This window comes from Mastigoproctus giganteus, chromosome 8 (assembly GCF_048544385.1).
Source record: "Mastigoproctus giganteus isolate SK-2022 chromosome 8, ASM4854438v1, whole genome shotgun sequence".
NCBI classification, from domain to species: domain Eukaryota; kingdom Metazoa; phylum Arthropoda; class Arachnida; order Uropygi; family Thelyphonidae; genus Mastigoproctus; species Mastigoproctus giganteus.
This window is the reverse complement of record NC_143582.1, coordinates 2280109-2305377: the sequence shown is the minus strand read 5'-3', so window position 1 is coordinate 2305377 and position 25269 is coordinate 2280109. Positions and strand designations below refer to the sequence as shown.

The 25269-nt window shown below is 37.8% G+C and overlaps 1 protein-coding gene across 1 annotated transcript in view; it reads right to left on the bottom strand.

The window, feature by feature from the left end:
* LOC150081197 (uncharacterized) overlaps positions 1-25269 on the bottom strand; it is a 502723-nt gene that overhangs the window by 233488 nt on the left and 243966 nt on the right. The window contains exon 3 of the mRNA XM_090379371.1: positions 16542-16655. Within this exon, the coding sequence (XP_090235497.1) occupies positions 16542-16655 (114 nt within the window). The remainder of the gene's footprint in view (positions 1-16541; positions 16656-25269) is intronic.

The following is a 25269-nucleotide window of genomic DNA, read 5'->3' as shown; positions in this document are numbered from 1 at the left end:
CGCTGGCAGAGGTAAAAGCAATTCTTGCACTACTTCTATTGAAATGCAATTGAGCAGCAGCCTGGAAAGCAAGGCAATGGGAATTTCCAGGACTGCTGGTAGTCATAGTGGAACAAGTAAATACACAGGCTGTATTAGGGTAACTAAGAGTAGAAACAGGTGCATGTATACGTGCATGTACACCAATGCCAGGAGTATAGTTAATAAATTTGATGAACTTGAAATGCTAGTCAAGACATCAAAGGCAGATATTATTGGAATATCAGAGACATGGTGTCACGCAGACATAAGCAGTGCAGAACTGGAATTTGGGAAGTACAATGTGTACAGAAATGATAGACAGAACAGGAAGGGAGGAGGGGTTATGCTGGTAGTTAAGAAACAAAAGCTAAGGAAGTATATCCAATTGATGTGGGTGGACAATGCAATGTTGAGTCTGTTTGGTGTGACATAAGCACTGGGAAATGAAAAATGAGAGTAGGTGTGTGTGTTATAGGCCTAATGAATCTGATAAGTATAATGAGAAATTGTGCAGAGAAATAGAGTGGTCCAGTAAATTAGTGGGTTTTATAATGGGGGATTTTAATTTCCCAGATACTGACTGAAATTTGTGGGTTGGTCACTCACACACTAGAAAATGGATTTGGGGATTTATTGGATGACTTCTACAGCAGCATGTTCGGGAGGCATCTAGAGGGAATAATACTCTTCATCTGATTATCAGTAGTGATTCTTCATGCATCAAGAATCTGCAGATAAAGGAACCACTAGGTGGCAGTACTCACAGTGTGCTGAATTGGAATTTACTCAAAGAGGTAACTACCATCAAGGGTACAGGGAAGGGTTTTTGCTTTCATAAAGGTGACTATGGTGGTCTGAGACACTATTTAAATTCTATACAGTGTGGGACCAACTGATGATGTTACCAACAGCAAATTCAAAACAGGAAGCATTCAAAGAATTAATCTTGGAAGCTACTACGCTTTTCATACCAACAAAGAAATATTGTTCAAGATTTAGGCCTAAATAGATGTCAGAAAACTAATTAGACATGTGATAGAGAAGAAAAATGCATGTTATACATATAAATTAACATGTGACACAGAAACCTATGATAGATATAAGCTGGTCTGTAACCAAGTTACAAAGGAGATTAGGCAGGCGAAGGCAGATTACGAGAAATCTTTGGCAAAGGATGCAAAGAAAAACAGCAAAGAGTTCTTTACTTATGTAAACTCTAGAAGGAAAGGGATGAATCAGTTTGGAACTCTTAACATAGATGTGTTGACTATTTGATGATCATGTTCACGTAGATGATAAACTGAATGAGTATTTTGCATTGACATTCACACATGAGTAGTTATTCCAGGAGGGGAAAGCCAGAAGTGTATTCAACTCTGGCAGTAAGCTAGATAATCTTGTAATAACTGAGAGTAAAGTGGAGGAGAAATTGTTGAAGATAAACACAAGAAAGGCACCTGGGGGTGGATGGGATCTATCCAGTTATATTAAAGGAGGCAGCAAAGGAAGTAAGCAAACCCTTAGCCATAATTATGAGAGCTTCCTTGGACTCAGGGGAGGTACCCATAGACTGGAGATGTGCAAATGTGACCCCAATTCACAAAGGAGGATCAAAGACAAGACTTCAGTTATAGCTCTGACACAGCATGGTTTTGTTAAGGGCAAGTCTTGCCTGATCAATTTGATTGGATACTATGATGCAGTCACAAAAGAACTGGATGCACGGAATAACTTTGATATTATATACTTGTATCTTAGAAAGGCTTTTGATACAGTTGCACGTGGAAGACTGCTGCACAAATTGGAGCAGTGTGGCATTGGAGGCGGGTTGCTGCTATGGATAAAGGGGTAGTTGAGGGGGAGAAGACAGAGAATGGTAATCAATGGACACTGCTCATCATGGACTAATGTTATTAGTGGAGTCCCTCAGGGTTTAGTGTTGGGTCCATTATTGTTTTCTGTATTTATAAATAATATTGATGATGGTATATCAAGCTTAATGTCCAAGTTTGCAGACGATACAAAGGTTGGCAGGGTTGTTAAGGACACTACTGACACTATGCTGCTGCAACAGGATCTAGAAAAGTTGAGCAGATGGGCTGAGAGGTGGCAAATGATGTTTAATATTGACAAATGTAAAGTACTACATATGGGAAACAGCAACCCCAGAGCAACATATCAACTCTGTGGTACTACACTGACAGTGGTAGAGAATGAAAGGGACCTGGGGGTGGTTGTGCAGGCAGATATGAAGTTCTCTGAGCAGTGCAGACAGTCTGTAAGAGTAGCTCATGGTGTCTTGTCAATGATATATAGGAATTTTTCTACCAGGGATAAGGAGGTGATTATCCCCTTGTATAAGGCAATGGTCAGGCCACACCTTGGGTACTGTACACAGGTCTCAAGGCCTCATTTTAAGAAGGTTGGAACGAGTACAGAGAAGGGAAACAAGATTAGTGAATGGAACAAAGGGTTGCTCTTACAAAGAAAGGCTTATATTTTGCAAATTACAGTGTCTGGAGACTAGTCACCTGCAGGTTGATCTGATTGAGGCATATAAAGCCTTGAATGGTTTGAGCATGCTCTGTGGATGGGATTCTTCTTTTTGTTCAGAATAATCTCCTGAGAGTGCATAAATTTAAATTGAGGAAAGACTGTTGTAGGACAGATGTGTGGAAGTTTGTCTTTAGCCAGCGGGTCGTTGATTGGTGCAACAAACTTCCATCTGTCGTTCTAGAAGTTGATACCTTAAATAGATTCAAGGCAGAACTGGACAAACATTTGGAGCGAGTGGATGAGTGAAATAAGGGGTGTTTTTTTTTTTTTTTTTTTTTTTTTTATGGCTTATGCTATATAAGCTTGCTTTCTTGCATCATGTGCCTTTGCTAATGTTAAATTTTGAAGAAAGGAAATTCATCTGAAATTTGAAGAAAGGAATATCAAAAAGGAAGTGCAAAGATGTTTCAGAAGGGAGTTTTTGAAAGAGATCCACCAATGCAGCTCACCATTGCTCGCATTAGAGATAAGTTTGAAGCAGAAGGAACTGTTCAACATGTTCAAGACTTCCACAAGCATCATTCCAAAAGAATGCAGACGTCCACAAGCCCAAAGAGAGAGAATAAACGGTAATGGAAGCATACTAAAATTCTCCAAGGAAATCTGTTCAGCAAAGCGGCTCATGAGAGAGGCATTTCAAAAGATTGTTCATCGCATTTTGAAGCACAGACAATGGAAAAGTTATATTCCAACATTGGTCCATGCCCTCAATGAAAATGATCCCGACCGAAGAGTTGAATTCTGCGAGTGGTACCTGTTAAAATGTGCAGAGGACCCACAGTTTCCAAACAAGATTCTTTGGAGTGATGAGGCTACATTTAAGTTAAACAGCTCAATTAATCGCCATAATTGCAACTACTGGGCAACTGAAAACCCGTATGTTACGGAGACATGGCATGTGAACTTACCAGGGGTTACAGTGTGGTGTGGATTGTCAGCATTGGGCCTAATCAGACCATTCTTTTTTTGACAACACTAACTGGTGCCATTTATTTGAAGCTGCTGCAGCATTCCATCATGACACACATTCACGAGATGTTTGAGGATGAGGAGGACTTATTTCCAGCAGGATGTAGTCCCTTCCCACTTCCATCATGATGTAAGGGCCTTTCTTGATGAAAGTTTGCAGAACAGATGGATTGGGCAAAAAGGTAGCATTGAATATCCCCCTCGTTCATTTCGAAATGCAGCGATTCCCTGACCATTATTGGCCTTGTGGTCCTCTGTTAAGATGGGGCATAATGGTCCGTGTATTTTGTTTATTTTATTGTAGTTAGTTTACATCTGTTGATGATATTTCACCTAAATTTGGACTTGATGCCTGTCAGAGGGGGCGGCCGTTAAATTTCTATTTAATTGGCATTCAAAATTTAATTGATTATTATTTTACTATCTTTGCATTTAGATGTTCTAAATTATCTTGGAGAGTTTCTGCAGCAATATTTTTACTCTTGTTACCCTTCTCTTCCCTCCCTGTTGGTTTGATCGTTGTTTAATTCTGACTATTTTTGCTCTTCTGTCTTGCCATGCTGCTGGCATTATTTTCATTTTAATCCTCATTCTAATTTATTTTTATATTCAGGCATCATGTAGAGCAGTGTTTCTCAATCTTTTTACTCTCGTGGCACATTTTCCAAAGAAGAAAAATTTCGCGGCACACCTACGTAGTCATAGAAGAAGAAATTTCTAAATTTCGCGGCACACTTGTAAAATTTTGCGGCACACTAATGTGACGCGGCACACCCTTTGAGAAACACCGATGTAGAGGAATATGCTTTTTGCTGTCTCTGATCTTTGCTTTACCTTTTTAATTTTTTATTTTATTTTATTTTTATTTATGAAAGATTCAGTTTTCAACTATTTCAAACATTATTCAAATATATGCATAATTATATGTATATAAATATATATCACAATATTGGTATTCATTTAATAATAAAATATATAACTGCCAACTTTTGACTTGCAAAAATCTGGAGATTAGTAGTATTTTGTAGGTAGGAGAAAAAAGATTTGGAAAAAAACAGGAGGATTTTTTAATGCACTATAAATTAAATTTCATTGACAAAATACAAATTTTATATTAAAATACCGTATGGGATAGTTTATCAGTGCAGTACACTTTTAAACATTAGCTTGCCTAATATTTTTCTATCCAGGATTCTGTCTGGATTGTCTCTTAGGGATCAACTCATGATTGCTTAAAGAAAGGTATTGTAACGGACACTGCATATCTTCAGAAATGTTGAGTCAAAGTTCTGTTTATAACCATGGTAATCATGCTCAGACTTGGCTATCAAGAGTATTTCCAAACTGCATAAAGAAAGATCTAAATAAAGTACCCACCAACACAAACCTAAATAAAGTACCCACCAACACAAACCTGATTTAATATTCTCTAAAAATTAGCATTTCTCAATATGATGCGCTCCTTCATAGTTTGGTTTCAAATAAAGCGGATATGATAATGTCCCCCCAAAATGAATTAAGAAAAAAAAAAAAAAAAAAAAAATGGTGCTCAAAGTGGAGATGGAAGGCTCGTCATGAGTTTTCCCTGGTTAGTCTTGTATGTGAATCTGCATTTGGTGATATTACAGCAACAAAAGTGTTTCCTAAATTTCTGCACGATGTGATTCAAGATGGTGAATTCAAAGATGAAAAGTTGTACAACTGTGACAAAACAGTGCTGTACTATAAACTTTTCCTCAACAAGTCACTGGATATTAAAATGGCACAAACAAGACTGGAAATCATAAGCTAAAGCAATCTTGCACTGGTAAAAGTTGAAGTTCCTAGCATTTTAAGCACATTAACATGAAAATCTCCACCTGTGATTTATAAAAATCACTTCAACGCTTGGATCACAAGTTATATTTTTGCTTCATGGTTTGAAAGTGAGTTTGTCCCATCAGTGAGATACCATTTGCTTTCCAAAAAACTTGAGGAAAAGGGCTCTGTTACTGTTAGATCACTGCCAGCCCATCCTTTGGCTGATGCCCTGAAATCGAAAGATAGCAAGATCAGAGTCACGTTTTTGCCAAGGAACACAACTGCATTAATTCAGCCCATGGATCAGGTTATTATTCAAGCCTTCAAAGTCTACTGTCATGGTGAGCTACTTGCTGTTGTTGTTGTGAACTCAGAAATTCAAGTTCTAGAATTTCTGAAAACATTAACACTGAAAGATGTTGCATACGATACAAGTAGTTCCCGACTTTATGAGTTAATTAGTTCCTAGCGTCCACTTGTAAAGCAAAAACTCGTGCACTTGTAAAGCGAAAACTCGTAAAGTGGAAATTTATTTCCCATAGACGTAATGTTCAAAACAGGGGTTATGTTCACAACAATGAAATCTGACCATAGTAATGTTAAATAAAGATCAATAAAACAAAGGTTTATGCATAAACAATGATATATTTATCCAAAGAAATGGAAACAGCCTTTAAAATTAAGCGAATTATAATAATAAGAAATTATTTGTCATACAAAGGTTAAACAATGTTTATTCTTCATCATACATCGACTAAATGCACACTCGTTGATGGGGTGTTGGAAGCACAAGTAGTCTTCTTCAGAAATGCTTCAAGAGTTGTTTGTTTCCAATGCAGTCTTTTCTTTCCTTTATAAATTTCATGATAGCACGCATAAGCATTTTTTAAATCTGTAGCAACTTTTCTAGTGCATTTGAAATTTGAATCTTTTGACTCTAAAATCTCAATTGCTTTTTCTATGTGTTGAAAGCTTCATCAAGCCCCTTGAGAGCGAGGGAACGAACAGGAGCTTCAGCTGTTAAATCTTCTTCTACCTCATCAGCTTCACATTTTGCCATTTCAAAGAGGTCTTCATTTGTGAGCTCCAACTGTGTGCTTGAAGCAGACCAGTGACATCAGCTGTAGAAACATTAAGTTGCAATTGGTTAATAATATTAACAATCAATTGTTTCATTTTGTACGATCTCTACTAGTTCTTGAAATCCTTCAAAATTATCAATAAAGCAAGGAAGAGTTTATTCCAGTACAGGAATAAAAATTCATCCCTCCTTAAGCCAGATAAATATGAAATAAGACAGCGAAAATGAAGAACAACACAACCACTCTTTGTAATGTCAGCATGGTATCTGCTTTACGTTATGAGAGACAACGAGACACATTCATCTGCCTGGACAAACTTATGCATCGTAGAAAAAGCGTAGCTATACTGTAATGTATAGCTACGTATGTGGTTTGAAATGCCGTATTTATGAGTGTTTAGCATTTATTTATTGCAATTAATGTTCATATTTTCATTTTGTTGATACTTTAAAAAAGAACTCTTAAACCCGAGAACTCAAAGCGAAAACTGCATGTACTAGATTAGTGCGGGAGAAAGCAAGCCCAACAGCAAATGAAAACTGCTAGGAAAAAAAAAATGTATTGGAAAAGACAAGATCACTAATAATAAACTTGAATTAGCAGCATGTGTATGGGAGTTATGGATGTTTGGAGGTGCATTAACATTCTGTAGCTGTAGTGCACCGATTAATAGGAAAATGCTACAAAAAAAAATTTATTAAGTGTAACCAGTCTTGAATTAGTAGCATTTTCAGAACAAGTATTGGTCGCAGTCTTGGAGCAATGACCTGGCTGCTTGGATTTCGGTGGATGCAGAAGCTCCAATTGTAAGCAAGGAAGAAATCGCAGCCTCTGTGAGCAGTGGGAAGATTGACAAACAAAAGGCCAGTGACACAAGAAGTGGATCAGAAGATAATGTGAATGACTCATTTAAAGAAAAAGCATCAGATATTAACAAAAACAAATTGCTTGAAAACATTAATGAGGCAATGGCATGGTTATATCGTCTGAGCGATACTGAACATCATTTCTGGCAAACTAAATTACATGACTATTTCAGAATAGATGTATAAAATTTAAGTCCATAACAGCATTGTGTATTAGTAGAATATAAAGAGAATGGAAATCCTATCATTGACAAGACACCATGCATGGTGTCTTGTCAATGATATACAGCGGGGTCACAACTTCCAGTGACATATTGCGATGAGTTTTCTGATATAGCTGGAACGATGCATTGGTGGGAATTTTCAGACGCGTTGCGCGTGGAACATCATTCGTACGATTATTCTCAACCAATTAGCATCTTTGTTATTTTTCAACACGACATTCACATGTGTTACAGTACTTCGAACAGTTTTGGCGCAGTAATAAGGCTTGGGTTACAAGATATGTCCTCAATGAATGGGCACTTGAAGTTTTTTGGCAGAAACCACACTAAGCTATGCACCAGTCATGTCAACAAGGATCTGTTCAGGTAGGTGGACGGTCGGTAATGGTCTAGGGCATGTTCAACTGGCACACGTTGGGACCTCTGGTACGTCTAGACATGTCTGAATGGTCCAGGTTATGCATCCATCCCTGCAGACCATCCGCATCTCTTCGTGGTCATCGTACACCCACAGGGCAGTGGACTCTTCCAGCAGGACAATGCACCTCTCCACAGATCCATGGTGACTAGAACATGGTTCGAAGAGTATTCAGCAGATTTTATCACTATGGGATGGCCTTTCCGTTCACCGAACACGAGCCCTGCGGGAGCATCTATGGGATGCAGTGGAAGGGTCCATTCAAGCTTTGGATCGTCTGCCAGAAATGCTACCGAATTATGGACAGTGGTGCAGCAAATACGAATGGAAATACCAGTGGAACGCTTTCGTGAACTAGTGGACTCAATATCTCGCTGTGTGACTATGCTTATGCGAGTGAAAGGTGGGTCTATTCGTTATTAGGTAGGCATCCAATGATTTCTGTCCATTCAGTGTACAGCACAGCGATAATAATAATAATAAGATAAATGGATAAAAGTTTCTTTGAATATACGTGATCAAATCAGACGTTAAGTTTTCTTCCTGCCCCAGTCCAACAACTTTTTTTTAAAAATCCTCTATTCTTTTGACAGAAAAACTGAATAAAGATATAATTGAAAATGCATGTCACCAGGAATAAAATTTATTGGTTAAGAAAATTAATCGCTGATTAAATTAGAATCTTATTTTTGAGCTTATAACTAATCTCCACAGCATTCTGCGATGTCCTGGATCAGAGAGAAACCAGCATATCTCCGGGTAATGTAAAATGATTACTTTATTATATTGTTATTATTTTTTTTATAATGTCATGGACTTCGCAGGTGGAACAGTGGTTATAATCATCATTCAACCTCAGGCCTACTCGACCTTGGGAATATACACTACCAATTCCTTAAATGCCAATCTCCAGGTAATTCTCCTAGTGGGATAAAGACAACTTAACTGTTCAGTCCTTCCAAAACTCAGTCCTGTCTTATTTAAAAAGGACTCTTCTGCTCCCATGCTTATCTTTGATGACTGATTTCTAGGCAAAATGATATATCTCTTTTGGGGATTACCCTGACTTCTAATCTCTCTTGGCACAAGCACATTACAAATATTGCTTCCTCTGCATCTAAAAAAACTTGGTTTTCTTTCACTCTCAGCATTACTTTTCTTCCAAACAGCTGTTCACTCTGTACAAATCACAAATCCTCCCTACCATGGAATATTGTTCCCACATCTGGGGGCGGTGCCCCCAAAACCTCTCTGACTTCTAGATTCCATTGAGAAGAGGGCAATTAGGTTAATTAATGACTCATCTCTAACAGAGTCTCTCCACTCTGTCTCATATGTTGTTTCTGCTGCATGCCTTTTCTACAGATACTTCCACAGGCACTGTTCTTTTGAATTGGCTTCTATAATTCCCACTCTCTCTTTTGAAACAGTCCAAACACATGCTGCCACCAGCCAACATCCATTTACTGTTCAATTTCAAACCCAAAGAGCCAACTTTTCATCTTCCTCGTTTATTCATTCAACTGCCATTTTCTGTAACAACCTTCCTTCATACATATTTCCTGAAAATTACAGTCTACAAAAGTTCAAGTATAATGTCAACAAATATCTCCTTTCATCTTCTCAACCTCCAACCCATGCACGGTACTAAGTACTATAGGTTCCAATACCTCTCATGTTTGGGGTTTTCAAAAAAAAAAAAACCCAACAAAATGCAAGTTGTGGTGTCGACTCAGACAATTGCTAAATGATCAAAATACAATCCGTTTTCGGAGTTCACAAGTACTGATGTCCCTTTTGAGAGAGTGCCTTTCTAAGTTCCCTGTTTTTATTTTGTGGTGTTCTGTATTATTTAATTAGTACTCTTTCTCCAGGGGTGTGCATGTGTCTCTCTCTCTCTCTCTCTCTCTCTCTCTCTCTCTCTCTCTCTCAGAAGAGTTGCACACACATTCACTTCTCTGAGTGGGTGCAACTAAACCTATTGATAGCATTAATTTGCTGTAACTACTGTGGTTTAAATGATTTTTAATAGATTTTTTTAAAATGATTGTTAATTTCATGTTTATATTTTATGACCAACTGGTTTTTTTTCATTTTCAGCACTATTAATGTTTTGTTTGTTTTTTTAAATAAGATGTGGGAATTTTTTTTTTTTTAATTTTTAATAACAGATTTAAATATTATGTACAATATGTACTGAAATCCATTATGAAAGAAGAAATTAATACACCATAAGCAAAATTTAAGAAACCAAAACTTCTTTCCCAGAAACAAAAACAAAACAACAACAAAAAAAAAAGTTAAGCACCCATCAGGTTCCAGGTAACTGTTTCTAACAAATGGTTATGCTACTGCTGCCAGGTTAATAGATTCTAAAACAGTACCAGTGGTAGACATATGTTTATAGTTGCATACAATCCCTCTCATGAACTGAGAAAACAAAAATAACATCAGGAATAAGTTAAGAGTATATTAGAGTCCAAAAAACAACTGACAAATATAATGAACAACTATATAAACAAACAGAATGGGCCTGTAAATCAGAATGTCTTATCATGAAGGATTTTGCCTTTTCACATACTGACTGGAACTTGGTGTGTCAATTCATTCAGTAGGAGAAATCCTCTAAATTTCATAGATGATTGATTTCTGTTCCAATGTGTTAGAGACACAAGAGAAGGAAGTCAACATTCTTGTTCTAATCATTAGCAGTTAGTTTATCATATGTTAAGAATTCCTACATAAAGGAAATACTTGGCAGCAGTGATAATATGCACAGGCATGGAATTTATATGAAGAAATAACTGTGTTAACATCATAATAGGCTAAAAAAAAAAATTAACATTTTCTGCCTTTATGCATAAAAAAGCACTAGGAGTGATGTGCTGCAATGTGTAAAAGTGGTTGATTATTCACAGTCAACCAATGAGTACCATAAACAAAGGCACAAGGAATAAATAACTACTCAGTACTGACTCACTGGCTGAATGCTTTGCAGTAATTGTTGGCTTTTGTTTATAGACTCGGCACAAAGTTAATTGTTTTTAGCTTGTGTTGATGTTGGTTTATGTATGAAGTCTCTTATAAAATGAAGTCTCTTATAAAATTTTAAGATTTGTTCTTGTTCATAGTTCAGCACAAAAGTAAATGTTTGCTTTCAGCAATGAATTCCAAACTTAATTTTCAACCATTATGATTCAGAATTCAATATTCAGAATCCTGGGGATGTTGGAAAATTAGGAAACACAAAAAATTCCCTCAACATTTAGGTGGAAGCATGTTAAAACTCTTTTCAATGAGACCAAATGATGTTAAAAAAATGTAGATGCCAAAAAGTGTTTGGTGAGGTAATCATAAAGCCTGCTAAGCTTTTGAAATCAACAAATTGATATTTCCAATGTTTAGATCTAAATGAATGTCAGATAAAATGGTGACTTTAGTGGCAGTCAATAAAATGTATGAGAATGATTCTAAATCATCTGTCAGTGAATGCAGAATCCCATAATATGTATTAATTAGTTACTAGAGGGTTAGGCAAGCTAAGGCAAATGAGAAGTCTTTGGCTAACAGTAACCACTGCTCTCTTCCTTTCCTTTCTATAACTAAATATTTATTCAGCAGTGATCACTAGCTGAATAAATATTTTGCTTCACCATTTGTGCACATGAAGACTTCAAAGATGGGGTTAGCAGATACTTCATACTGAACAGGAAGGAAGCTGGAAGAAAAATTTCTGCTCCTAAAAGTGAAGAAAGCACCTGCAGTTGATATAACATACCCAAATATATTAAAAGCAGCAAAAGAGGTAGTCAAACTCATTTTACATGTGGAGTAAGGAAATTGCAACATGGATTTGTTAAAAGATCATGCCTTACCAATCTGATTAGCTACTGTGAGCTTGTCCTGGATGAAAAGAATAATTATTTTGACATAAAATACTTAGATTTCAGCAAAATTTGATATTGTTACATGTGAAAGACTACTATATAAATTGGCGCAGAGTGGTATTAGAGGCAAGTTATTGCTATGAATAAAGGGACAGTTAGATGTAAGAGATAAACCCCACCATCACTTAGTCCACTATTCTTCGAGAGACTGCTGCACAAGCGAATCAAAAACCACTGAGAGGACAAACCTGGCGGCTAGAATAAGTTCGGATTTAAGCCGGGTTCCTCCACAGTGGATGCACTTGGAAACTTGCTTCGGAAGGCACAGGAATGCAGAAAAAGATACCTATTAGTCATTTCAATTGATTTTGCCAGGGCATTCGACTCACTATGGTGGCCGAGCGTCCTGGGCAGACTAAGGGTGGCTGCAGTCCCTATCAACCTATACAAGGTAATGGAGGACCACCTATCTTGCAGGAAAGTAGAAATAAATGCCAACTACCAAAAAGTCACAAGATCTGTACACAGGGGCTGCCCGCAGGGGTCTGTCTTGGGGCCACTCCTTTGGAACATTGTCCTCGACGAGCTCCTGAACCTGGACCTGGGGCTGATTGGGGCCCAGGCCTTTGCGGACGACCGTATTCTTACCATTGAGGCTGACTCAAGAGCCCAACTGGAAACCACCACAAACCAAGCTCTTCAGAAAATACAAAACTGGGCTACAAGAAACCAGTTAAAAATTTCACCGAAAAAAACCACATCTATTCTACTAAAAGGAACCCTGCAAATACGGCTCCCACCCCAAATTAAAATAGAAGGTGTGACCATTAAACTTGCCAACCAAATGAAATATCTAGGAGTAATTCTAGACAAAAACTTATCCTTCCAACCTCACCTACAATATATAAGGACAAGATAAGACGTTACTCGGCAATGGTGGCAAGGGTTACGAGAAAAGACTGGGGATTAAAAAAAAAAACAGCACTAATGTTGTATTATAAGGCAACCTTCATCCCTGCGATAACTTATGCTGCTGCAGTGTGGTACAGCAAAACATCGCTTGCACTCAATAGGAGAACTCTGGATATGATACAAAGGACCATTTTATTAACAACCACACGAGCATGCAGAACAGTAAGCACACCGGCGTTGCAGGTGCTTGCTGGAGCACTCCCCTTCGATTTGGAGACTGTAAAAGCTGGCTTGCTCTTCCTGCACGCCAGGGGGGTTGCTGCCACCTTCCAGGATTTCATAATTGACCCAGCGAGTAGTACTAAAACAGAAAAAGTCCGATTGCAGGCCTACCTACTTCGGGAGTGGCAACAAAGATGGACCGATACAACAAAAGGAGAAATTACAAGAAAATTCCTCCCTGACCTCAGCAACCGGCCTGGTACTTTCCAGGGAAGCACTTGACTTCGCTCCTTACTGGTCATGGCCCCTTTAAGGAGAAACTGCTCGGGTTCGGCCTTGTTGAGGACCCCAACTGCGCGTGTGGGGGAGGTCAAGAACTGGAATCACTTGGTCTACGACTGCCCAGAATATGAAGATCTCAGAGGCATCCTAATCACAAAGATACACTACCTTCCGAAAGGACTGGAATCCCACTTCATTGACACAGAAGAGGAATACAGAGCACTTTCTCAATACGCGCAGGACCTCTTCGAGAGGAGAAAACTGCTAATTACCATAAATAGTGTCTGACGAAAGACTACCACAAGTTAAACTGTACAAGACCATAAAATACCATCCAATGGAGTTACTACAGAGAAAAACCCTGAGACAAGAAAGTGAAAAACACAAGGACGGACGGGGCTTACCCCATGAGCGACTGGACTGAAATCGACTCGACATTGAAGAAAAGAGACTTAACGCAGCACAGCTGCCAAACGCCATTTCGCGACTTGAAGAGGGTGCCCTAGCCTCCTTCATCTTTAATATCCCTATCCCTGGTGGGGGGGGGAGACAGTCTTACTGTCTCCTCCCATCCTTGCCATTTCCACTTTCCCTTCTGATGGGGCATGGGCATGACCCACTGTGACTTGGGGTTGCCTCCTCTCTCGACTCCATACTTCTGTCTTTTCTCCCCCCCAGGCTTCATTCTCCCCACCCACTCAACCCACACATACGCATGCAAATGCCCTACACTTCGGAATTGATTTAATCATCTCCAAATTACGTTTTTCGCCCATACATTCAGCCTTTCAAAATTTAGTGTTATTCCTCATCGAATTTACCAAATATACATGTATATTATTATTTTTTATTTTTTTTTTCTCTCTTTTTTTTTAAGGTCCTAGCCGCCGAAATCTCAGGAAATTAAGCGGCAGGACCTGCCAGAGTAAATCTTAGTCTACTGGTGTTTCCTGGTCTGCCTCCACGCGGTGAAAGTGGGGCAACGTTGGGCCTCAGTAGGGGTCCAGCGGCTAAACGACCAGATGAACAACAGTACATGACACTACACATATACAATATCCATACACTTAAATCTCTGGCATTTCCCAGCGAACTGGTTCACCCACAATGAAAGCAACGCAGAGATGGGGGAAACCCCTGGTGCCGTTTGACCCTAAACACACTTTACACTTTATTCTTTGTGGACTAAATGATGATGATGGGGTTACACAGAGGTCAGCCTTGGGTCCCTTACTGTTTCTAACAATACTAATGTAGGAATATCAGTAAGCAATGTCAGCATTTGCTGATAATAAACAGAGGATGGCAGAGCAATTAATGACATGAATCAGGGTATACTAGGTAGATGGGATAAAAAATTACAACTGAGATTTAACACTGATAAATGCAAGGTACTGCATTTAGTCAGCAGGAATTATGAAATAAAATAACAATTCGGGTAGTACCAACTCAAGGTAGTCAAATACCAAGGGGAAGAATATCTAGGGGTATTCTCCCTTATCAAGTTCAGTTTGACATGAAGTTTGCTAAGTAGTGCAGGCAGACTAGAACACGGGGGTTCTGTCAATCATATACAGGAATGTTGCCTGCAGGTACAAAGAGATAATTATCATTATCTTTAGGCTATATCTTAATTCCATACTGTTTCTGCTGCATGCCTTTTCTACAGATACTTCCATGGGCACTGTTCTTCTGAATTGGACAATAGCACTGTGCTTCTATAACTCCCACTCTCTCTTTCAAAACAGTCCAAATACGTGCTACCACCAGCCAACATCTATTTACTGTCCAACCTCAAACTCACAGAACCAACTTTTCATCTTCCTCGTTAATTCATTCAACTGCTGTTTTCTTGAACAACCTTCCTTCATACATATTTCCTGAGAATTACAGTCTATAGAAGTTCAAGTCTAATGTCAACAAATATCTTCTTTCATTTTTTAACCTCCAATTCAAGCACGGAACTAAGTACTATAGGTTGTAATACCAGTCATGTTTGGGGTTTTCATTAAAAAAAAAATAATAATAATAAAATAAGAAATACAGATCCGAACTTCGTTTTAGGAAGGACACATCTGTTATAAAGGGTACAGAGAAAAGCATCAAGATTAATTATGGGGACAAAGGACATTTGTGCTTGCAGTCTCTGAAAACTAGGTATCTCTACTCTTTCTCAGACTGTTTAATCCAAAAGAATATAGTCGCCAAGTTTAGTATGAAATGAAAAAACATCAAAAGCTGTAATACTGCTTTAAATAATACTGTGTTTTACTGTGCTTATTACATGGCTTCCAATTTTACTGTGTCTCACAGAAGTAGTGAAAACCCCAACTAAAGATTATTCAGAGTTCTGACAAGTTCTTGAGTACCCTTTAGAGGTTCAGGTATCACTCCCTACTGATGTCTGTTCCTGAGCTACCACGGTAGATACCATCATGTAGAGGAGTTCTTGTCACCGAGTCCCACACAGACAAAATGCCTGGTTCAGTAAATACTCACCTTTTTTGCCACCCTAGAGTCTATTAAACTGAGGTCCATTAAATCAAATGTTCCTGTATTGTTTCATGTTATTATAAAATAATTTGGTGAAATGTCTTTATATAGACATTTCACCAAATTACCTAAATTTGTTATAAATTTGAAAAAAATTTAGGTTATGTCAGGTTTCACTTCAATAGTAGCAGTTGTAAGGTAAAAAAAAAAAAAAGTATAAATATGTTGATGCTAGTGGCATATCATGCAAGAAAGCAGGCTTACAAAAGAAAAGAAAAAAATAACAATAATAAAAATCTTCTGACATCGCCTCCTATAATTTATCTAGTTCTTCCTTGAATTTATTCAAACTATCTACCTCCACAACAACAGATGGAAGTCTGTTCCAATAATCAACTACCCCCTGAATGAAGAGGAATCTCATCTATTCTGTAACCAACTTTCCTCAATTTGTATTTATGCCCCCCCCCCCCTCATGTGTGTAGTCTGAGCAAGAATGCCATCAGCACTCGGCATGCTAACCGCATTCAAAGCCTTAAACACCTCAATCAGATCACCTTGCAGGTGCCTGTTTGCAGACTTGAATAAATAGCACATAAGAAACATCAACAGACATAAAAATAAATAAATTATAATAATAATTTTTTCTGTACAGTTAGTTCAGAATAAATTTTTCAATGGCACAGATCATTTGTAATCAGCATGTACATGAAATATTATTATAGAGAGAAATAATGCTATCAAAAGAAAGTAGCAACTTAATATTTTTAAGTACTACAATATATGCAAAATATTTATAATTAACATACCTGAGGCTGCGCTTGAGACTGAGTATAACTAGTCATTTGTGAAGTTTGTCTCTGATCATATCCTACAACTTGAGAATTTGGAGCTCCTTGTTGCATGCTATACTGTTGGCCACCCTTAATTTAAAAAAAATAATAAATAATAATAAATATATATATAATAATTACAAAGATATCAGTGAAGCCATCTTTTCCAATGTGCTCAGTATTAACATTTTCACCATATTAAGATTCTAAACAGCTCTTTGTGCAAGCACAAGAATAGTTCCAAAAAAAAGAAAGAAATATACTAAATATTTTAGTATATTGACTTTTGCTCAAGAATATTAGACAATCAAGAATACTCAATTTCCCAACTAACAAAACTTTTGTTAGTCAGAAGATTGTTGAGTATTCTTGGGAAAAGATCAATATGCTAAAATATTTAGTATATTTCTTTCACTCATATCACATTAGTATGTGCTGTGTACATATAAATGTAACCCCAAAAGAGGATGCTAGTGCAAGGAGTTGAGTTTAAATGTACACTGGATAGAGGTCAAGTTCAAAACCAGTTAACAGGAGTTTCAATTAAACCAAGCTATAAAATGATGACCAGTGACCCCAAACATAGAACCTATTGTCACAACTCATAAGGCCATCTCAAACGATAATAGGACCTCTTCAGTGAGAGAGAAATGAAACAAAGACCAAATGAACAAATTCTCATACGCACCTCTTCACAGTGGATACAACCAACTCTCGGAAAACTGTAAACCACAACTCAGATAAATATACAAAACAGGAAGACAAAAATGAAATCAAATTATAAGTGGCTAAAAATCAAAGAAAATCAGCATAATAAACAAAAAAAAAAAAAAAAACTAACTCCATTATTATTTAATGAAGGGAAAAAACTACAGGTTGGAAGTAAGACACTGTATGGAGTACTATGCTTTTTCAGAGTTACTAAGTACACTTAAATAAGTCTCAATATTACCCAAAAAGGTTTTTTTTTTTTTTTTTAATGTGCACAGTTTAAGAGACATTTACTTTTAAAACATCTTTAAAATAAATTTATTACTTAAGTTTATCTGATAAAGGAAATCTACTTGATTCAAAATTGCCTAAAAATTGAAAGTAAAAGTGGAAAAGAATTCTGCTGACATTCATCAATAAATTAATATAAGAATGATATAAGCACTATTTAGTAGTCCTCATGTAATTCCATAGGAGCTTAGTTAACATTATAAGTGTTTTTACAAAGTACATAAACTATATTTATAACAATGCAAATGTTATTTTATAAATAACTAAATCACATAGCACATGAAGTAGCATAGTATGTACTACTGCTGTAGCATAACCTAGAAACAGTGTGACATTATTAAACTCATACTGTAGTTTTGCAATGAAGTTTTAAATTGAATTTAGACTAAAATAATGCCTCAAGCTTTAGGAGCAAAGAAAACACTCAACATAGTGTGAATGGATTGGCTCACAGGAGAACAACTGATGGCAGTTCTCATACAAATTTGGACCTTTAATCTACTTGTTGCATGTTTGCATAGCTCCCTGTAGTGGGACATTATATGGCCAAAGGCTGCATCATGTCGCACCACAGGGAGTGATTGAGAGATTGAAAGGCCTCGCTCTTTGTAACAACCATACACAGATGCCTCTGCATGTGGTCACTGCAAAGAGTGAGGAGAATAACTGTAAATTCAGCATTGCAATGGCAGAACATGAGCCTCAAAAACAGGATTGATACCCTTAAACATCAGACAACATAGGAATCCTCAATAACAGAGAGCTCTAGTCACACAGGAATTGTTGCACCAACAATAGCTATTGTTGGTGACTGCATTTTCAGGGAAAATATTGTCACCAACTAAATTGGAAATACACTGTAACAAGGATAGGATGGAAAAGGACCAGTGCATGTCTACTGGGGGCTAAAGCTAATGTTGAGCATCTCACATATTTTAAGGGAACAAAAGTTGTTACTAATGACACGAGGAACAAGAGATCTCAGGATTTAATTAAAGTGGCCCTTGAGGCTTCTTCAAGACACTCTCAGGGATGACAAGATTAGGCTTACTATCTGGGAATCTAAAATGCTGATGGAACTGATATTCAAGTGATATATCAATCAAATGGACAAAGTTTCAGTGAAATCTGGTCATTCAACAACAACCAAATCCCCTGTTTCTACCTTTACAATATATTAGGACTATTAGTAACCCTTAGTATAACCCCTGTATGCAAACTCTGAAACGTTGCACTTAGTATACCGGAGGTAAGACCACCCAGGTGTGAACCAATATAAGCAGGGGTTGAGGCGCAGTATCCACACCTCACAGAGGAATGCTGCCAATTTATGTTACCAGGCAATAATAAGTGGTAGATGACTCTCATCGACAAATGCAGTACCACCACTTTGCTTAATGGAGGCTCGAAGTGACGAAAACCACGTTTAGTCTCCAGAACAAAGTTTAGGCAAACTCCCAATCTATTCCATCATGAAATATGATCAATGCCTTTTCAGGTTATGATGGACATAACACGGCAAGATCCAATCTTCCTAATATTTCAGGAGTATAGCTCTAAAATGGTCTTTTGCAAGCTGGTTGCTAGACAGTCAGCCAAAATGAACCTACTGGTAACTCTACAGGAGGCATCCAGAACAGCTAGTGAATAATCTCACTGCCTCCAGTCAGCTACATAGTGAATGGAAGAAATTTTGGGGGGGCATTGTGGAGGCCACATTATGTCAAGAAGCTGGGTATATTCTTGCTGCACGTATGCCATATCCAAAAATTTTCTCATTTATTTCACAAGTATATGGGGTATCAGTTCCAATCTCAATGATGTCCATTTCTATGTGCAGTCTGCCAATGCAGCTTCTAACAGAATTCTAATTATCAATTGCCTCAACCAATGCTCATCTCAATTATCCTAATTATTTGATGTATGGATTTTTTTTTTTTTTTTTTTTTATGTAAACCCCAAACACGAGAGGTATTAGAACCTATAGTACTTAGTACCGTTCTTGCGTTGGAGGTTGAGAAGAAGAAAGAAGATATTTGTTGACATTGAACTTGAACTTCTGTAGACTAATTTTCTGGAAATACGTATGAAGGAAACTTGTTCCAGAAAACAGCAGTTAAATGAATAAACGAGGAAGATAAAAAGTTGGTTCTGTGAGTTTGAAGTTGGACAGTAAATGGATGTTGGCTGGTGGTGGCACGTGTTTGGACTGTTTTAAAAGAGAGAGTGGGAATTATAGAAACCAATTCAGAAGAACAGTGCCCATGGAAATATCTATAGCAGAGGCATGCAGCAGAAACAGAATGTCTATGAGACAGTGAGTGGAGAGACACTGTTAGAGATGTATCATTAATTAACCTAATTGCCCTCTTCTCAATGGAATCTAGAAGTCAGAGAGGTTTTGGGGGCACCGCCCCCAGATGTGGGAACAATATTCCATGGTAGGGAGGATTTGTGATTTGTACAGAGTGAACAGCTGTTTGGAAGAAAAATAATGACGAGAGCGAAAGAGAAAACCAAGTTTTTTTAGATGCAGAGGAAGCAATATTTGTAATGTGCTTGTGCCAAGAGAGATTAGAAGTCAGGGTAATCCCCAAAAGAGATACATCATTTTGCCTAGAAATCAGAGTGTCACCAAAGATAAGCATAGGAGCAGAAGAATCCTTTTTGCGAGATATAAAACAAGACTGAGATTTAGAAGGATTGAACTCAACTAAGTTGTCTTTGCCCCACCGGAGAATTATCTGGAGATCGGCATTTAAGGAATTGGTAGCAGATTTTCGAGAAGTTGAAGCTGATTGAGCTGGGCAAGGTTTCTCAAAATGGAAAGTGGAATGCAATGTGCTATCATCGGCAAAACTATGGATAGGAATTCCAGTCAATGGAAGAAGGTCATTAATATATACAAGAGGGAAAAAATTGAACCTTGGGGGGGACACCGGCATTAGTGGAGAAATGAGAAGACAGAGAGCCATCTACCATCACCGTCAGTGAGCGATCAGAGAGAAAACTGGAAAACCAATTACAAAAAACAGTTGGCAAACCATAAGATGGAAGCTTGTTTAGAAGACCTTTATGCCAAACACGATCAAAAGCCTTTGAGATATCAAGAGCAACTGCCTGTGTTTCAAACTTTTTAACATAAGCCAGAATATCACCAGTGGATCGACACTGACGGAATTCATACTGGTGATTGTTGATCAGACGGAAGGTTTCTAGGTAGTTTAAGAGTTGGCGATTAATTGATTTCTCCATTACTTTAGAAAAGTAGAAGTAATTGCAATGGGACGATAATTGGATGGGAGAGATTTGTCACCCTTTTTAGGAACTGGCTGGATATGAGCAAATTTCCAAGCAGAAGGAAAAACACATTTGGAATAAGAAAGTGAAAAAAGGTGGCAAAGAACAGGAGTAAGTTTGGGAGCACAGGTTTTGTGAACAAGTGGTAAAATAGCATCGGGGACCTGGAGCTTTCTTAGCATCAATATTCGCCAAAATCCTTCTGACATCCTTTTGACGGAAGACCACAAGAGGCATTGAATGGAGCATGTTGGGAGGTGTTTTACCAAGATCATTAATACACGAGTTGGAAAGAAAATGGAATGCTAGCAAGTCAGCTTTATCCTTCGCTGAAGTGACAACAGAACCATCTGGTTTGGACAGAGGTGGGAGCAGAGATGGGAAAAAGTTGCGGCCAATAGGTTTGGCAAGAGACAAGAATGCTCGGCTACCATTAGGGCAAGAAGCAAGTTTTCTACTATTAGCTTGTTCAAAATCGAGTTTGGACAAATTAATAACTGCTTTACAATTGCTGCGAGCTTTGATGTAGGCAGAAAATGAAACTGAAGAATCAGAAACAAGCCAATTACGATATGCAACGTTTTCTCTTGAATAGCCTTAGCACATTTATTGGAAAACCAAGGTTTAGATAAAGGATGAGATTTTAAAGTGGAGGGTGGGATAAAGGATTCCATTCCTGCAAGAATAATTTCACTGACACGATCTGAGCAAACGTTGACATCAGAAGTTTTGAAACAGTAATAATACGACCAAGGAAAATAAGAAAAGAAATCTGGCAGGTCACCCCATTTTGCATTTTTGTAATGCCAAACAATACGAGGTTTGGAATAGTCATGAGATAGAGGCTCCATTGGAGAAGAGACAATCACCAAGTTGTGATCTGAGGTGCCTAAAGGACCTCTCACTTAGACTGTGTGCTTAGAAGGGTTGTTTGTGAGAAAAAGATCAAGCATGTTAGGATTGTCTGGTAGTCTTGTAGGTAAATGAACAATCTGTGCAAGGTCATTAGTAATTGCAAAAGCCTCAGCATCTCGACAGCTACGTCACTGTGACTAGAAAACGGAAGCCAGCTGGAGTTGTGAACATTAAAATCACCAAGGAAAATTAACTCACTGTTAGGAAAGAAAGAAACTTTGAAACAAAAGGTATGATGCCTTTTGTTTCAAAGTGGTATGCATGCACATGTCCATTTTAACCTCAAAATGTCTTCTTAATCACTATTTCAGAGACTAAGAAGGAAGAAGAAAAAATAAAAAAACTTAGTAATACAGAATATTCTCTGGCTTCAAATTTCCCTTGCCATTCTGTCAAATTTATCTATTGCCTTTATTCTCCCAACTCCACTAATCACTTGGAACTCTGACATCCTTTCTTTGAAACTTGACTTTCTCCAGTACAACTATCCAAAAGTGACACAACCTTCCTTGGAAATATTAGTGTTCACAATTCCAGCCGCTTCAGTTTTTTAGTTGCAAGAATCAAGCCAGTCAAGATGCTGAAGCTTTTGCAATTATTAATGATCTCACACAGATAACTTAGTTAATTTCAATCCTTCTAAAACTCAGTCCTGTGTTATACCTCGCAAAAAGGAGTATACTACTTCTATGCTTATCTTTGATAACTCAGATTTCTACACAAGATCATATATCTCTATCAGGGATTACTGTGACTTCTGTCTCTACTGGCATAAGCAAATCACAAATATTGCTTTAATTCTTGGAGGATACAGATGGGTGAACTGTGTGGTTTTTTTTTTTTTTTCTTTAATTGTTGATGCTTGCCACATCTGTGGCCTAAAGGCTCTCAGGCTTCTACACCATATTCAACAGATGGCAGCATGTTTAGTTAATTACCCATCTCTTAAAGTCACTCCGCCCTCTGTCTCATATATGTTCCATTTCTGCTGCATGACTTTTCTATAAATACTTCCAATTGGCACCGTTCTTCTGAATTGGTTTCTGTAATCCCCCCCCCCCCCTTCCCAAACATGTGCCAAAACCAGCAACATCCATTTCCATTCCAACTTCAAATTCACAGAACCAACTCTTCTTCTTCCAAATTTATCCCTTGAACTTCAGCTTTCTGGAACAACCTTACTTCACATGCATTTCCTAAAAATTACAATCTATAGAAATTAGGGTCTAATGTCAACAATATCTTGTCTTCTCAACTTTCGATTCATGCACGGTACTAAGGTTATAACACTTACAGTTTGGAAATATTGTGTGTGTGTGGGGGAAATTTGCCCAGACAAGACAGGATAGAATATATAATGAGATCCTGGTCAACCAATTCAGTTCAGAAGAGACTGCACAAGGTTCATGGTGTTATTCGAGTGTGCCCCATCTTGTGAAAAACAATCTCTCCTGTTAATAAACACAGACCATTCTGTGTTTATTAACAGGAGAGATTGTTTTTCACAAGATGGAGCACACTTGAATAGAAGAGGTGTAAAAATATTTGCTGTGCTATTAAGGCAGAGTTAGGTTGGTTGGAAGACTGATAGCTTGGGTCAATACACTACAGTTTAACAGCAGCCAAAAGCAGAGGTGAGAGTGTTTCTTACCTGCCTATAATGGGATTTGCAGCGCTGGGAAAGCAACATGTCAGGGATTACAAGGGTTGCTGTGGACTTATTGGGGAATTAAATCCATAGGCTATATTACAGTTATTTAGAGCAAAAACAGGCACATATATTAGCATTAGTAGTAGCATATGATTCCAAAAAGCAAGCATATACAGCATCATCAAAAAAAAAAAACTCTTCCCTTTGGAGCTAATGAATACATTAGCTACAAAGGTGTAGAGTTCTTCCTTTAATTTATTTAAGCTATCACCTTCCACAACAACAGATGAAAGTTTGTTCCAGCAATCAACCACTTGCTTGGTTCAAGGCAAATTTCCAAACATCCATTCTGCAACCATCTTTCCTCAATTTGAATTTAAATCCTCTCAAGTGAGTAATCTGAGCAATCTGATGAATCCATCAGTATTGAGCTTGCTCAAACCATTCAAAACCTCAAACATCTCAATCAGATCACATCACAGGTGCCTAGTCCACAAATACTACAATTTTCAGAACTCAAGCCTTTCTTGGTAAGAAGACCCACTTGCACCCCTCACCAATCTCATCTTTACTTGTTCCAGCAGCTCTACATCCTTCCTTAAATGAGGCCTCCAGACTGGCATGCAGTACTCAAGGTGTGGCCTGACCACTGTCTTATAAAAAGAGATAATCACCTGCTAGCAAAATTCCTGTATATCCATGACAAAACCCCCATGAGCTGTCCTGGCAACCTGTATGCACTGCTCAGAGAACTTCATATCTGACTACATAATTACTCCTAGGTCCTTTTCATTTTCCACTATCCTGAGTTTAGCACCACAGCTGGTATGTTACTCTGGAGTTACTGCTACCAATATGTAGTAGTTTCCATTTGTCAATGTTACTCTAGTTGACACTTCTCAGCTCATCTGCTTAACTTTTCTAGATCCTACTGCAGTAGCATACAACCATTAACAACTTTTGTATCATCTGAAAACTTGGACAGCCAGATACCTTCATCAATATCATTGATAAATACAGAAATGGAACCAATTCCGAAACGTGGGGAACTCCAATAACAACATTAGTTCAAGAAAAGTAGTGTTCACTAATTACCACTCTGTCTTCATCCACTCAACCATCCCTTTATCCATAGCATCCTAAAATCCAAGTCTGTGATACCAAATTTATTTTAGTCACAAAGGCAAATTATTTTTTTGCCTTTGTGATTATATTGTAGGATCCAATCAAATTGATCAGACAAGACGTCCCCGCAACAACCCCATACTGTGTTTGAACTATAAGTCTCATCTAGACGAGAACAGTCTTATCTAGATGAGCCTGCATTACTTCTTTAACCAGTAACTCCATTTTTACCCTGAAACCAAAGTTAAACTTATAAGTCTGAAATTACTCATGTCACCCTTTGTGAATTGGAAATATGTTCACACAACTCCAGTTTGCAGAGTCCTCCTTGAATCCAAGGAGGCACTCATAATTATGACTAAAGGTTTAGTTAGTTCTTTTGTTGCCTCCTTTTTGCCTTTAAGTTTAAATTCAATTTCTCTTCTACTTTCTTCTCAGTTATTACAAAATCATTTAGCTCCCTGTTAGAGCTTGATAAATTTCTGTTCCCCACTACCCTAGGGAAATCCCCATGTGTTAAAATAGATGCAAAATAATCAGTTTGTCAGCTACCTGAGCAGGACAATCAATATCAAGTGAACCAACCTGATTCATCCCCTTCTTTCTACAGTTTACATAAGTAAAGAAATCTTTGCATCCTTTGCCAAAGATTTCTTGTAATCTGCCTTAGCTTGCCTAACCTCCTTTGTGATTTTATTACAGATTACCTTA